Genomic DNA, 16,178 nt, shown 5'->3' with positions numbered 1-16,178 from the left:
CAGCTTTTCAGCTCAAGGCTAGTGCTCTACCACTTGAGCCACAGCGCCACTTCTGGCTTTTTTCTTTTTTGCTTATATGGTGCTGGGGAATCGAACCCAGGGCCTCAGGCATGCAAGGCAAGCACTCTACCACTGAGCCACCTTCCTAGCCCCTGAAAATGCTGTTTTAAGGGGGTCTCTGAGCAGTTTTGTTTGAAGATGATTCCTGAGGAGCATATTATACAGTAATAGTCTTAAGTCTGTTAGCACAATTGTACCTCTTAGTGTATTGCTTAATATCCTGTGGTATGTCTAGGTTTTCATTTGCTAGCATATTTTGACTTAATCTAGTGCCTGTATTTTGCCAATAAACTTTAAGAGAAAGTGCTTTCTGACTTGGGGAGTAGTTTATTTGATCCCAGAAGTGTAATACTCATTTCAGTACTCACAGAATCTATTGTATAAATAGATTCTCTGCTTAAGATGACTTTTCCCCATTCTTGGTTAAGAAAACAGGATATCTACCAACTCTCTATATAATGCTATTTACTTTGTTAATCTTTTTTTAAGATCTCTACTTATTTTTTTCTCCATATTAGCCTACTATATTAGCCTACTACTTAAGACAAAATGACATTAATTCTCTATATCTGAAAAAGACTTAAGCCAGAATTGTGAAGCATACCTATAATCCCAGCAACCTGGGGGCTGAGGTGGAGAGGGTAACAAGTCTGAGGTCATCCTGAGCCATGTAATGAGTTCTGAGGCAGCTTGACTACAACATAATGAGACTCAAAAATACCAAAAAGATAAACAGATTTAAAAGTAAGTAATGGTGATGCTTTTTTTTTTCCTTTTTAAAATTGTTATAGTAAAGGTGATGTACAGAAAGGGGTTACAGTCACATAAGCAGATAAAGAGTAAATTTCTTTTTGAACAAGGCCACCCCTTCTCTCACTCGATGATTTTCTTAATATCCTGGAACATAAAGTCAGATATACAGCCACCCTGGGAACCAATATATTCACGTGTATGACTCATGTCAGCAGAATATCCAGAGACTCTTTAACAACTAGTTGGCTTCAATTTTTAGGTTCATGTTATAGGAAGCCAAACCCTCCCCCAAAAGTCTGCAATTCCTAGTATTCTTGTGGCCTCTGAGCTTCCACCATCTCTTTTTCTTTCCTCTCCTTCTGAGGAAAAATGACAAACTGTTCTACTCTCACGCTGAGCGCTTTAGCCTTCTTTGTGATCCTGAGGCCTACCTTCCACCCGAGTGACTTTTCCAAATATTTTCCCCAAGTTTTTTACTCAGAGGAGCTTTAATTTAGTTAAGATATGATTACAATGTGTACTCTAGTCAGTATAACTCAGTAATAACCTTTCTAGTGACAGCTTCTCCATTTCTCAAACTTTCAGATATTTAAATAATGTATACTAAACTCAATCCATTCTTTAGAAACTGTAAGAAACCTAACTTGAAAAGTGAGGCATGTTATTGTTTACTACATAGCACATTGTAGCTCTTGTACAAATGGTACAGGGAAGATATTGCCCACTTAAGAGGATACAGAATTTCAAATCAAGCTTAAGTGTCTGATGCCTTCTCTTTGAAAAATAAATCAGGACTGTCTCATAGAATGTGAGAGCCAAGTCTGTCTTCTGAAGTGTCTGTTTAGAATTGAGCAGTTTTCTATTTTATTTCCTCTCAGTAAACTACCATATGACCATTACTAAATTACTTTTGAATGTCAAAGAATAATTTGCTGTTCATCATATTTCAAAACACAAACTCTTCTTTTTAAAACCTCTTAACTTACAAACTTTATGGCTAGTGATAAAGTGTGCCTAGGGATTTAGCTCTACTGATTACCAACAGATGCCATTTTCAATGCAGCCATTATGTTATTTATGGTGTTTGTTTCATCCATGTGTAGTTTTAAAGTATTTTATTAATATTATAAATCTCATCTTGTCCTTGAAAGCAGTGCTAGAAACAAAAGTAGAAACAGTAAACCACACGTACATATTAAAGATGATTGTGAAGGATCGTCCCATCATGTGAACCTGAGCAGTTGACAGGCATGAGCTGAAGGAATACAGGACATGTGCCATCTGAAATGGTTTTGGCAGATCATTGTAAAACTAGGGTGCCTGCTTTGCAGCAGGTAGTTTGAAGTTCTACCAACTTAAAGGCTAAATATAGTGATAGTAGTTCTGCAGAAACTTATCTAAAACCACAGAAGGCAGCCAGAGTTCATGGCCTTTTCTTATCTTCAGATGTAGCTCTGATGAGGATTCCTTAGCTGCCAGAAGTTACCTCCCTTCTGTTGGTGAAGATTGTAGCAGGGAGGAGTTGCCTGCCTCAGAAAAGTTCATCATAAAAAATGCCCAATATATCACATAGTAGGAAATGCTAACCCCATAGCTCACTAACCCCTAAGCTCACTCATGGCTTTGGATGTTTAAACTGGTGGATTTTAAAACCTTTTGGAATCCAGTCTGTTTGTAAGTAGAACTGCTTCCATATATTTTATGTTCTGGGAAGCCTACTGATCATTAAATTGAGTGGCAACAAAGAAAATAAAAAGATGAGTAAATTGCTGTTAGAATAGCTGTGCCATTCTGTGCAGTTGCTGGTAGAATGACTGTACGGGAGTGTAGCCAGTATTGTTCTCTTGGACTTTTGTACAGCTGGACTTGGTATTGGTCTCCACCTTTAGGGAGTCTCCTAGTCAGGTTGAATTGAGCAGGGTGACACTGCCCCCACCCCTTTGTTTTCCACTCTTAACACAAAAGCCATGATCATATCTTTGTATGGTTCATTATCTGATTTTTTAATTACTATGAGGGTTTTGAGGTTTTTTTTTTTTTTTTGGTAAATGAAGTCTGTAGGATAGCCAGATACATTACAATTTGTAGGCTTTTGTCAAAAAAAAATCTGTTACTTAATGTAGGAACGTGGTAAGGGGGGTACACATATCTGTGGTCTGGGTTAAGGCACACTGCCTGGGGATCTGCTGCACTTGGAGATTGACACTGTGCCTGCTCTTGCACGCTGTGCAGCAGCCAATGTGTGTTTTTAATTTATTCCCAATTTATTGTTTGTAAGATGAAATTTCAAAATGTATTAGTAATGTGTTTCATTGAATCATTTACTGTAATGCATTTACTGTAATCCTAGGCTCTGCATTTCTGCAAGATGAAGTTTCTTTTGAGTTGTTGTAGCCTTTGTGGTGAGGCTATTTTGGCCATAGTGTCCTGTTCTAAGGAAATAGCAAGAATTCTTTTTGGCACAGGGTCTATATTTAGGCACTCATTGTTGATCTTTTACTTCCATGACTGAACTAAACTAAGTCATTATTTCTGTTGTTTTCTGCTGGCAGTATATTTTATTCTCTCCTAAATGTTCTTCTTGTTAAATAATACATGTTTGGTTGTTTTTTTAAAGAAAAGCAATTGTTCCTAAATAGATTAACTAATGATATAACCAAGAAAGTATGTGGCACTGAAAGAAGTACTAAAATTACATGTGTACCAACTAGGGAAGGTGCCAGAAACATGTGGTTGTGCTTGCCAAAGTTTAGTTTCTAATAAACCCTTTAAGACTCTTGACTGTTTTCTGTTTATTCATACATCAAAGAGAGAAAGAAAATGATGACTAATGCCTCTGAACAAACATACCTTCTCAAAGGGCAGAAAATAAATGTGACTTCTTATATTGAGAGAAGAGGCCAGCTAGCATGGTTAATAGGCCTTTCGTTGTAAAATATACTAACAGTATATACAACTAATACTCATATGGCATTTACTATATCCTTAGGCGTTATTCTAATATGTTTACAAATGTTAACTTATGTCATTCCCCCGTGACCCTTTGAGAAAGGAGCTAATGTTATTAATACATATAATTACTCATTTAGTCTTCATCATAGCCTCATAAAGTAGAGCCTCAGATCTCAGCCTCCTGAGTAGCTAGGATTAAAAACATAAGCCACAGTACCTGGCTGGAAACATTTAGGATTTGTACCTGAGGTTGGTTCTGGGACTGGGATTCAATAAAGCACCCAGTCAGTATAGGACAGAGAGGTTGCCAGTATCATACATTGCACCCCACGTTTGACCCAAACTGTTAATAGTGGCCAGAGCTGAAAAACCTTGATTTTAGTATTAATCCATTCTATTATGTTGGCTTATTATCAAAAATTCTTGAGTTATTTTATTGTTTGTTTTGGGGTTTATAGTATACCTGTTTAACTTAACACAATCTACCTTCAGTTAGGGTATTTGACTTTTATATATAGTATAAAAGCTTTATAACAATATGCTTCTATTTTTCCTCTCAACTTTTGTGCTAATTTAATTCATTTCACTTCTACATATGCATAGATCAAACAATACATTATTATTATATTACTCCAAATGATTGGTTTTCTTTTTTTTCTTTTTTATTGGTTGTGGGGTTTGAACTCTGGGCCTGGGCGCTGTCCCTCAGCTCTCCAGCTCTTGAGCCACAGTGCCACTTCCAGTTTTCTGAGTGGCTTATTGAAGATAAGACTTTCCTGCCCTGCTTGGCTTTGAATCATGATCTCAGATCTCAGCCTCCTGAGTAGCTAGGATTACAGGTGTGAGCCACCCACACCCGGCCTGATTTTCTTCAAATAAGTTAAAGCCAGGCATTGATGGCTTATTCCTGTAATCCTAGTTATTCAGAAGGCTCCGAACTCCCCAGGAGGCTAAGACCTGAGGATCATGATTTGATTCAAAGCCAGTCCAGGCAAGAAACTCCCTGAGATTCTATAATTAACCAACAGAAAGCTGCAAGTAAAACGGGCTCAAGTGTTAGAGCATCAATTTTGAATGAGAAAGCTACAAGAGCAAGGGGACCTGAGTTCAAACCCTAGTACTAGCGCGTGCATGCACACACATACACACACAAAGTATAAATAGCTGCATTGAAATATAAATTAATATGCATCTAATTACACTTTTCAAGTACATAATTCGATCACATTTGACATATATATCTATTCATCACATGCTTTTGAAGCCATCACTACCATGAAAAATATGACCACACTCACCATTCCCTTTTCTCCTGCTTCTTAGTAATTCCTTCCCCACTTTATTTTTTTCTAGAAGTTTTACAAAAATGTAATCATAAACCATGAACTTTGGGAGGTTTTGCCTTCTTTATTTCTTCTAGCCTAATTATTTTGTGATTTGTCTATGACATATATATTCTTAGCAAAACATTTGTAATGACACATGCCAGGTAATTAGATTATTATTAAAGAGCTTGCTGAATTCTAATCACTTGATCTGCATTTTGTTTTAGGTCATGACTACTGTCATGGAATGATAATCTCATGAGTCCACTATTGCTGCAGATGTCATTTGACTCATCGGAGAAAGTCTGTTTTAAAGAAAATACCCTTATGACTGCATCCATTTCATTAATAAATGGCTTGATGGATTTCCTTTGCTCTGATTTATACCAAAGTTGCCCCTCTCAACCAAAGCAAGAAAGGATCCTGCATGAGTCAATCCCAGAATGCCATTTTTACATCACCAACAGGTGAAGAAAACCTCATGAACAGCAATCACAGAGACTCGGAGAGCATCACTGGTGAGTCTGATTGGATACTTTTGAAATTAAGACAAAATGTAGATCCCTTAATCTGGCCTTTGTAACTTTCTGTATAAAACTCCACTCTCCCTTTCCAGCCTGGTCTCCTCACAGACATGTTGAATGAATCTCTCCACTCTTTATTCTTCTTTGTATTACCAAAATCTTCCTTGTGCCGGGCACTGGTGGCTCACGCCTGTAATCCTAGCTACTCAGGAGGCTGAGATCTGAGGATCTCGGTTCAAAGCCAGCCCGGGCAGGAGAGACCGTGAGACTCCTATCTCCAATAAACCACCAGAAAACCAGAAGTGGCGCTGTAGCTCAAGTGGTAGAGCTCTCGCCTTGAGCTGAAGAGCTGAGGGACAACGCCCAAACCCAGAGTTCAAGCCCCACGACCGACAAAAAAAAAAAAAAAAAAATCTTCCTTGTACGCTGTTTTCTATATCTCACTCCCCTGCACCCTCAAGTCTCTGCTGAGACAGAACTACATTGGACTTTGTAACTGCATCATTGCCTTATAGCTTCACAGGCCAAGGGTGGAGTTACCTGTGTTTGCATTCCCTGTAAGTACCAGACAACAATGCCTGGCATCTAAGAAGCTCTTGGGAGTTAACAGGTTGTTGGTACAACCCTTGTGCTTTATTTACAAAGGCAAATCAAACACATTCATAATACTCAAACTTTTTTCCATCAGCCCACAAAACCTGACTTGTGTTTTTTTTCCATAGACTTAACCTGTTTACCCAGCATTTTCATGTTTGCTGACGACACAGTGATATGAAATATGGAATGCTGCTACAAAACTAGTCTGGGCTGTCATAAAACATATAGTTAATGCACAGTATCACTCCCTAAAAATCCAAAAACTTCTGAAATCTGAAACCCATTCAAGCCAGCTTTATTAGCCTATCTTTATGAAGATACAGTGGAATGCAATTTTAAGCATACAGTTTGAATTTTAACATATAACTAATTCAACTAAATTATAGAATTCCCACAAAAGATCACCCCACGAAAGTTCTCATGCACCTAAGTCACTTCACTTAGCACCTCTACCTCTGGACATCCATCAGACTGCTTTTGCTACTCTAGAATAAATTTGTGTGATCTAGAATTTCAGGTTCATTGAATCTGTCTTTTTTAAAAATATCTTTATTGTAAAGATACTGTACAGAGGGGTTAGTTACATGAGTAAGCTCTTGAGTTCATTTCCTACTGAGCATTGTTACTCCCTCCTCTGTCTTTTTCATATAATAAAATGTTTTTGAGATTTATCCTCTTGGGATTAAATATTACTAGTACATTTATTTTTGCTGCTTTGTTATACCTACTCATCTCTACTGCTTTAGCAGAAAAGCAATCAGAGATCACAATAGCCATTGTTTTTCTTATGCGTAAATTGCCTGGCACAGTTGTTGATGCTCTTCTCATTCTGCCTTGCTCCCCTTCACACATCTTCCATACCTCATTTCAGATGCTTTCCATTGCTGTACATTCAAGCTTGCTGTGCTTTTCTGGAGAATGTCTAATTTTTTCATCTTATTCATTGAATATTTTGTTTTTGAAATTATACTCCAGTTCTATTATAAATTTAGATGTCTTCTGTTTCTTTTTTATTAAATCTACATTTCCTTTTGATTCTTTGAGTATATTGCATATTTCTAGCTGGGTTTTTGTTTTATTTTTCTCTCCTTTTTTTTCTTGTGCCTATACTACAGCTTAAACTTAGGACTTAGGTATTGTCCACGTGAGCCACACTTGCACTTCCAGCTTTTTGGTAGTTAATTTCAGGAAAGAGTCTCACAGACTTATCTGCCCAGGCTGGCTTGGAACCTCTGATCTCAGCCTCCAGAGTAGATAGGATTACCAGTGTGAGCTACTACTGCCTAGCTTGCTAGCTGTCTTAAAATTGTTTATCAATTCTATTATCTATAATTCTATTATCTCCGATTATGGACTTTAATTTGCTTATTTTTTGTGTAGCTAATAATTTTAATGGGAGATTATTATGAATGCTACACTTTTACTTGTATGTGTTGAGTTGTCTTTCTTGGAAGAGTATTAAGTTTTCCTTCGACAGATTATTTACTCATATAGTTATCTTTTTGAGACTTGTGTTTTTGTTATGTGGGTCTGCACCATAGTATTTTTTTATTCTAGCATTAATTTAATCTTCTCATCAGTGGCATGACTCTTCTGGAATTTCTACTGATTGTCTTAAGTATTCAATAATGTTTTTCTGTTCTGGCTAGAGATGAAATTATGTAGGCAAGTGATAGGATCATGTGAAAATGATTTAAATGCAGTGAAAGAAGATCAGGTGTTTGCTTGTTTGTTTGCTAGCTTGCTTTAACTCAAGGCTTGTGCCTTATCCATTAACTTTTTTTGCTCAAGGCTAGAGCTCACTGAAAGCACTGGTGCTTTACCACTTGAGCTGCAGCTCTAGTTTTAGCTTTTTTTGCTAGTTATTTGGAGATAAGAGTGTTTAAGGACTTTGCTTCCTGAGCTGGCTTTCAATCAAAATCTTCAGAGCTCAACCTCCTGAGTAGTTAGGAGCCACTGGCACCTGACAATGGGCAGACCAGTTCTAATGTCATATTCAAGAAAAACAAAAGGAAGCCTTGAGCCAATTAGAGGCAATTTGGACTGGAAAGAAATAGATATATGGAAGAGATATTGGAGAATTAGATAATAAGCCCTTGTGCATTGTGCCTTATCAGAAATAAGGAAGTAAGTAAAAGGAGCTCATCTCAATTTACTAAATCTGAATTGTACACTTATGTTTAAATCACTTTTTGGTGACTTTGAATTTTAATTGGATTTCAGTAATATTTTTAAAAAGAAAAACATGTAATGGAATAGTAATTCTTAATGAATATGATTTTAGTTCTTTATTATAGTCTTGAATACCTAGTAGTCTGTTTTAGCTCCACTTGTATTTGTAGTCATCTTTTCTAGAAGGCTAGAGATGTGGCTCAAGTGATAGAGTGCCTGCCATGCAAGCATGATGCCTCCAATTCAGTCCCCTGTGCCCCAAAAATTAAATGAATAAATAAATCCAAATGACATGGAAGTATTAAAATGACAATCTGTATGTAATAGATGTGTGACAGGAAAAAATTAAATAATTAAATGGAATTTGTACTAATAAAATTTGAATATATTTTTCACGACTTTTAAGAGATCTCTCAAGGTTTAAGAATTTTTTTAGTTATCTTTAATTGTTGTCCAAAGGGGTTTCAGTTTAACTTGTTAGTTTGTGAGTACATTGCATCTTTTAAAAATATTTATTTTAAGTAGTTGTGCACAGGGGTTTCATTTCTACATGCCAAAGTATGAGTACAATTCATCTTTATCAATGTCACCCTTTCCATCATTCTCCTCTGTCTATCCCTGATTAGAGTTTAAATGTACTTCATCTCCTCTTTGTGGCTATGATATTGCCATTTTTTTACTAGACTTAACTAAATCATAATTGTGAGTTCAGGTCAAGTAATAGAAATTTGCCCTTTTGCAGTTTGTTTTCTTCTACTGTGCTTTGTTGCTCTGCCAGAGTTAGAATATGTTTCTTTATTCTGCTCACAAAGGAAATGCCAGATCTCTTGAAAGTAAGAGGATAGATATGACATCCTGTATTTTCTCTATTTTAAGCCCTAGTATTTAAACCATGATAAAAAGAGATGTCTCCTTTTGTTTTTTTAAACTGCTGGTGTTTGGGAGGCGTTAAATGTTGGCCACTGTTGGGAACAGGAAGCCAGGAACTGCATTAAAAAAAAAAAAAAGCTCCAGCTATGGTCAGAAATATTGTGCAAGTGAAAGTAATGATGTGAAATACTCAGGGAGTGCCTCCTAGGTACCTTGTTCCTTATTTACTGTGGTAGATGATTCTTTTTATTTTATAGATTGTGGGAATTAAGGTTCCGATAAGAATGTTTTGTGTCTAGTATCACATAGCTAATGTGTACATGAGTCATATTTAGGAGCTATATGTGATGCCAAAGCCCATATTCTTTCTAATTTTAAGAATGAAAAAATAAAGGACAATACTTAAAGACTAAATACTTAGAAGACTTAAGTCATGTACAAAATTAATATGGTATATTAGAGACATGATAGTGGGAATTTACCACCTAGGGCATGTGGTCAGCCCTTGCTGGTAAGTAAAAGGGAGACAATAACAAGAGGTGGCCTTGTCATTGAGAAGCCACAATGCTGGATAGGAAAGTGAGATACAGCCCAGTGATCCTTGGTAAGTCATTCACCTTTAAGTTTAATTCCTTTTTCTCCAAGGCAGGATTAGATGGTTTTACAAGTCCACCATTGATATTCTGTAATTATCTACAGCTATAGCAACTTTAGACATGTTTTATTTTCTAAGTTTAAAAACTCAATAATACAACAATAATAAAAAATAGTTATATTTAGAATGTGCCTCCACAAAATGCTAGGTATTATGCCTAAGAAGAAGTAGTTTTCATACAATTATGTTCGAAATTCAGTTTGCATAGCCATATAAGTTAAATAGTAGATATTGTTACCTTCTCCATTTTACAGATGAAGAAACTGAGGCTTGGATACATTGCTGGGCCACAACTCAACCCTAGGTCTATTTGACTTACAAATTGATACTCTTTGTCTCGATCTCATACTAGATTTATATTATATGAGAGCTAAGGAGATTTTTTTAGGGGGAACCAGTTTCTGTCTCCCTCTTTCAGATTGTCTTGTAGGTCTTTAAAGATTCCACATCTTTTTTTTTTTGTCAGTCATGAGACTTGAAACGGCCTGGGCACTGTCTCTGAGCTCTGTTTGCTCAAGGCTCGTGCTCTCCCACTTTGAGCCACATCTCCAGTTTTCTGGTGGTTAGTTGGAGATAAGAGTCTCATAGGCTTTCCTGCCTGGGCTTATTTTGAACCACAGTCCTCAGATCTCAGCTTCCTGAGTAGCTAGGATTACAGGCATGAGCCAACAGCACCCAGCTAGTATACCACATCTTTAAAATAAGAACGGTATTTTTCCATTGCCAGTGCTTAATAAACATTAATGCCATTTAAATATACTAAATTTTTTTCTGGATTGTTGAAGAAACCCCCCTTAAAAATATTATAAATAATATTTTTAAGGAAAATACACATTGTCTCATGAATTTATTGTTTTCTGCTAATTGTTTTGAATTGCTTCTTCCTCCTTCCCCCAACACTATACTAAATAAATACTAAAATATAGATTTGTAAGAAGGAAATAAGAAATCAATTCCAGTTCACTTTACACTTTGAAAACAATTATACTCACTAAAGAATGTACTTTTAGATAATATAATTTGAGGTATCATTATTACTTCAAAAGTTCTTTTTTTAAGAAATCTAGAGAAAGACCAACTAGAGTACTCAATTTTTATTATTTTTTAATTATTTAATGAAAGACCAACTATATTATTAGAGTACTAGATTTTTAATAATTATGTTCCCTTGTCTGAAAAACTTAATTTCTCTGAATTCCTCTGTAGGCCAGTAAACTGAACTATACCATGTTCATTTACATGGGCTCTCTCCTTTCTAGATGTCTGCTCCAATGAAGATCTCCCTGAAGTTGAGCTGGTGAATCTGCTGGAAGAACAGTTGCCCCAGTATAAGCTAAGAGTAGACTCTCTCTTTCTATATGAAAATCAAGACTGGGCACAGTCATCACTCCAACAGCAGCATGCATCTGATGCCCTCTCTCCAGTCCTTGCAGAAGAGACTTTCCGTTACATGAGTGAGTACTTTTTTAACCTTTTTAGAGTTTTTCTACAAAAATAAAGAGTATGAGTATCATGGTACTGCCTTTTAAGACACTTGATTTTTTTTGGCCAGTCCTGGGGCTTGAACTCAGGGCATGGGTGCTGTCCCCGAGCTCAAGGCTAGCAGCACTCTATCACTTGAGATGCAGCACCACTTTTGGCTTTTTCTGATTATGTGGTACTGTGGAATCGAACTCAGGGCTTCATGCATACTAGGCAAGCACTCTACCACTAAGCCACATTCGCAGCCCACACTTCATGTTTAGTAGCCATTATTCAGGTTTTATATACTTTAACTGGAAATGATTAACAAGAGATATCTGAATATAGGAAAGTGGCCATCCTTATGACTCTGAGTGGCAAGTGTTGCCTGCATACTTAAAGCTTCCTTTTGCTTTCTTTGCTTTTCTTTTTACTTACTTTTTTACTCCAGATTTTCCTCAGTCTTTGTAAAAAGAAGAGAACTTTATAAATGTAGCAAAATAATTCAATTTTTTTTAATTTAATTTTTTTTATTTATTTTTTGGGGGAGTCAGGTCGTGGGGCCTTATCTCTGGGCCTGGGCGCTGTCCCTCAGCTCTTCAGCTCAAGGCTAGCACTCTACCACTTGAGCTACAGCGCCACTTCTGGCTTTTTTCTTTTTGCTTATGTGGTGCTGGGGAATCAAACCCAGGGCCTCATGCATGCAAGGCAAGCGCTCTACCACTGAGCCACCTTCCCAGCCCATCAAATTTTTACTGTATATGAAAGTGTTAACATTTTTTATTACAGTTGTCAGCTTTTTTACCTCTTCCCTTATTAAACATACTTGCAGAAGTTACACACATTATTTAGGATCATAGTTCTTACATACTAGTTTCCATCATATCAGGGAGAAATGCATGTACATTATATAGTATTCTTCATTATTAAAGATTTACCAAGAATATTTTAATGAGTGGTTGAGCCAGATTTGTCCTGAAAAATTATCATTTTTCACCAAGCTGTCAGAAATGAAAATAGAGGATTTTTTTGAACTTTGAAATATGGAGACTTATTTCCATTTGATCTCATTTCAAAAATCTCCATTAGGCTGAACTTACTTTATTTTTGTTATCTAGTCTTTTTCTTAAATTCTCATTTATCAATATAGTATAAAAAGGTTGTGTGCATAGTAGCTGATATAATGTATTATACAAATCTGTAAGTTCAACATTGATAGTGTTTGTAAAATTCTCTTGAGTTAAACATGACTTTGTATCAAGTCATAAGCATTTCCACAGTGAGTGCTTCAGTAGTATTTCTAAGGGCAGATTATTGGTAAAGAATAATTAGGAAATACCCATTTTCATAGTAATCATTAACTTACTTTTAGTAGTAGTTCCTAGAACTACACAGTTTTGGAGGGTTTTTAGAACTTATTTTCTTCTGGCAGTTTCCTAGCACTTTTTACCTAGAAAAGAGTAAACATTGTTTAAACTTAAATTGGAATATAAAGGAGCCAAAATAAAATTGCATTTCTGTTCTTAATATTTTTAAAATTTATTGTTATTGTAAAGGTGAGGTACACAAGAGTGACAGTTCATAAGGCAGATAGAGAGTATATTTGTTTTTAAACAGTGTCACCCCTTCCCTTGTGCTTTCCCAGTTTTTCCTTTCCTTCCCCACATTTTTAAAGCTACTTTTTAAAAGTAGCTCAATTAAGTTAAATTAAGACAATCAAAATTTTAAGTTTTTAGTTTGAGAAGATTGGTTGATTGGGATTTGGTTGGTTGGAAATGGAAGGAATACTTCTTTTTGTTACCGTTCCTTTTTTTCCCCCTGAGTTTTCAAGTTTGTGAGAACTTTCAAACTAAAATTTTATCAAGTTAAATTCAATTTCTTATTATTTTAATAAGGTAAAAAGCATAATCCTGTCCTGTAGCCTCCTGAGGTGGTGGTAAAAGCTTACCTTAGCATCATGATTAAAATGAGGTCATTCTTAGGATGGATTTTAACTAGACTATAGATAAAGATATGAAATTGTAAAATAACCTCTAAAACTTCTTTCAAAAAAGAAAAAAGATGAAAGACAAAGATGAAAAAGGAAGGAGGGAGGGAGGAGGGAGGGAGGAAGGAGGGAGGGAAGGAAGGAGGAAGGAAAGAAGGAAGGAAGGAAGGAGGGAGGGAGGGAGGGGAGATGGAGGGAGGGAAGGAGGGAGGAAGGAAGCAAGCAAGCAAGCAAGCAAACAAGCAAGCTAGCTAGCTACAGGCCAGATGCTGGTAGCTCATGACTGTAATCTTAACTACTCAGGAGGCTGAGATCTGGAGGTTGGAAATTTGAAGCCAGCCAAAGAGAAGTCTGAGACTCCATCTCTTAGCCAGCCAAAAGCAGGGCTGGAAGATTGAATCCAGTGATAGAATGCCAACCAAACAAGCCTGAGGCTCTAAATTCAAACTGGAGGGGAAAAAAAGACAAAGCACACACACGTACATCACATGAGTGCACACATGCGCTCGTGCACGCACGCGCACACACACACACACACATACACACACACACACACACACACACACACACACACACACACACACACACACACACACACACAGTATTAGTAGAATGATACAAGCCCAAACTTCAAGTATTCTATCCTTTTACTCTAATGGCACTGATTTCACTTAAACAATTTGAAAAATGAACTATACAGTATATACCTAAGATAATGAAGCAAGTAAGCTAGGATTACAATTGATGTATTAATATTTTATCTCTGCACTGTAACTTCACTGTTATTTTAAAGGTAACAATTCTTTGGGTTAATAGTTCGATTAAATATAAGTAAATCTTATTGTAAATTTTCAACTTATGAATGAAAAAGATATGTGATTTACTTTATCCTTTAACAAACTGAGCAAAAAACAAGTTTAAAAAATAAGATTCCAGGTATTTTTTTACCCTTGCTCCACAGCTCTCTAAGATTTCATGATGTGTGATTTTGAATAATCATTTCACACCTGGACTGGCCATTCCATGATCCTTACTCACAGACCAGTGGATATTTGTTCTCACTAAAGTGAATTTTAACACTTAATAAAAAGATGGTGGCACATGCAGAAATTCATCTCCCTTGTGTAACATGAAGAAATTTAAAGAACTGTGAAAAGAAAATGTGATTGTGGGCAGTACTTGGGTTGGAACCGTTTCACATGAATGAATGGAGGACGCCATAGTTCTTTGAAGTCACCCAAGCCAGAAAGAGATTATTTGCTTTAAAATATTATAGGTCTAATATTTTATTAAGTAAGTGGGTCCAAAAACAATTCTATCTCAGTCCTTGCTGCACACACTCACGTCTCAAGATGCTCAACGAATGCCTTACATGCACAACAGGTGACTCAAAGTTTTCCTAATTTTTGTTAAAAGTAAACCTCACAATGAGCTATTGTGTGAGCCATGTAATCAGGACACACAGGATAGAATGCCTTTTGTTCATTATTGTCACTGCTAGAAATAGAAACCTGGATCTGCCTTTTTGAAAACTTTATTTTGGAATGAAAGACTACCTATATTACTCTGTAAGGCATAAAGTTGGGGTTGGGGAGGGGGCAAGTGCACACTTGCCTTTTGGTTTGGTTTGGTTTCTCTCCCAGACTGGCTTGGAACTCACCTTATATTCCAGGCTGGCATCAAACTTAGCCATCCTCCTGCCTCCTTTTTCTAAGCACTGGGATTTCAGGCTCCACCACACCTGGGGATTTTGTATGTTCTATTTAATGTGATCTTTCTCAAAATGTGGATCCCCACCGTCAGTATCACTTGGGAGCTTGTTTGAAGTACACGTTCTTGGGCCAACGGTGGGACTAGCACTCTGTTTCGACATGCGCTAATGCTGCTATACACATCCAAGTGTGAGAACCACAGGCAGACAATGTTGTTGTCAACCAAAACTAAGCACCATTTCTCAATGACATTAATTTGGAGAATTAAGAAATTAGGAAGTATATACAATTTTGCAGAGATACACACTTGTAGAAATTATTTCTTCTCATTCATAGATAGACTTTCCAGCACACTGCCCTCAAAAACTTGTAATGGCAGGAAAAGAAATGACTAATAATGTTCAGAAAACATTTAATCAAAAGCCACATCCGAAAGGTTAGCAGATTTATAACCTCCTTGGTCAGAACTCTCAATCACTGCACTGAATGTCTAGCACATTGCCAAATCTCCTGCACACTATACACTAAGTTTATACTGTCCTTGGGATAATAGAGGAATCTATCCCTCTCATGATAGTCCATAGGACTTATTTCTCCCCTGAGCTACATAGCGAGAGGCTGCTCTAAATGGTGGGTCATCAGTCTTCCTTTGCTAAGTTCTTTTGAAGGCAGTTATGTTGAAGAAATGTTCTCCATATTATAGCACCAAGAGCTAAGTCATGCTTGGGTTTCATTTTATTTCTGTGGTTGTTGTTTTGGATTTTGTTATGGGAAGTTTGGATAGGCATAAAAGATAATGCTTTTTTTGGTAGTACTAAGATACGAACTCAAGGCTTCAAACATGCTATGCAGGTACTCTACCACTTTAACTGTGACTTCATCCCTTTTACTTTAGTTCATTTTTCAGGATACAGTCTCATTTTTACCCCTTCCAGTCTCAGATTGCAATCCTCCTACTTCTGCATCCCCTAGAATTACAGGCACGTAGCATGTATTTTTAGTCTTACTCCCTTCTTTGTTTTTTCATTAACTCTGAACCATAATTCTGCCATCTTCACCTCTCAACAAATTAGAATTCCTTATGAACTTCAGCACTTCTGGTCAAGGGAC

At 36.7% G+C, this 16,178-nt stretch overlaps 1 protein-coding gene across 2 annotated transcripts in view; it reads left to right on the top strand.

Moving 5' to 3' along the window:
- Trak2 (trafficking kinesin protein 2) overlaps nt 1-16,178 on the top strand; it is a 52,628-nt gene that overhangs the window by 13,247 nt on the left and 23,203 nt on the right. The window contains exons 1-3 of one of the 2 annotated variants that reach the window (XM_042666965.1): nt 2,390-2,487; nt 5,318-5,608; nt 11,168-11,362. In XM_042666965.1, the coding sequence (XP_042522899.1) occupies nt 5,518-5,608; nt 11,168-11,362 (286 nt within the window). In that variant the 5' untranslated portion in view covers nt 2,390-2,487; nt 5,318-5,517. Of the gene's footprint in view, nt 1-2,389; nt 2,488-5,317; nt 5,609-11,167; nt 11,363-16,178 lie in introns of those variants that run through there. The other variant, XM_042666964.1, reaches the window with a different exon arrangement.

The sequence above is a fragment of the Dipodomys spectabilis genome, unplaced genomic scaffold (genome assembly GCF_019054845.1).
Source record: "Dipodomys spectabilis isolate Male_0828 unplaced genomic scaffold, ASM1905484v1 ptg000373l, whole genome shotgun sequence".
Classification (NCBI taxonomy): Eukaryota; Metazoa; Chordata; class Mammalia; order Rodentia; family Heteromyidae; genus Dipodomys; species Dipodomys spectabilis.
Note: the sequence above shows the minus strand (reverse complement) of the source record. Positions and strands in the feature narration are given on the sequence as shown.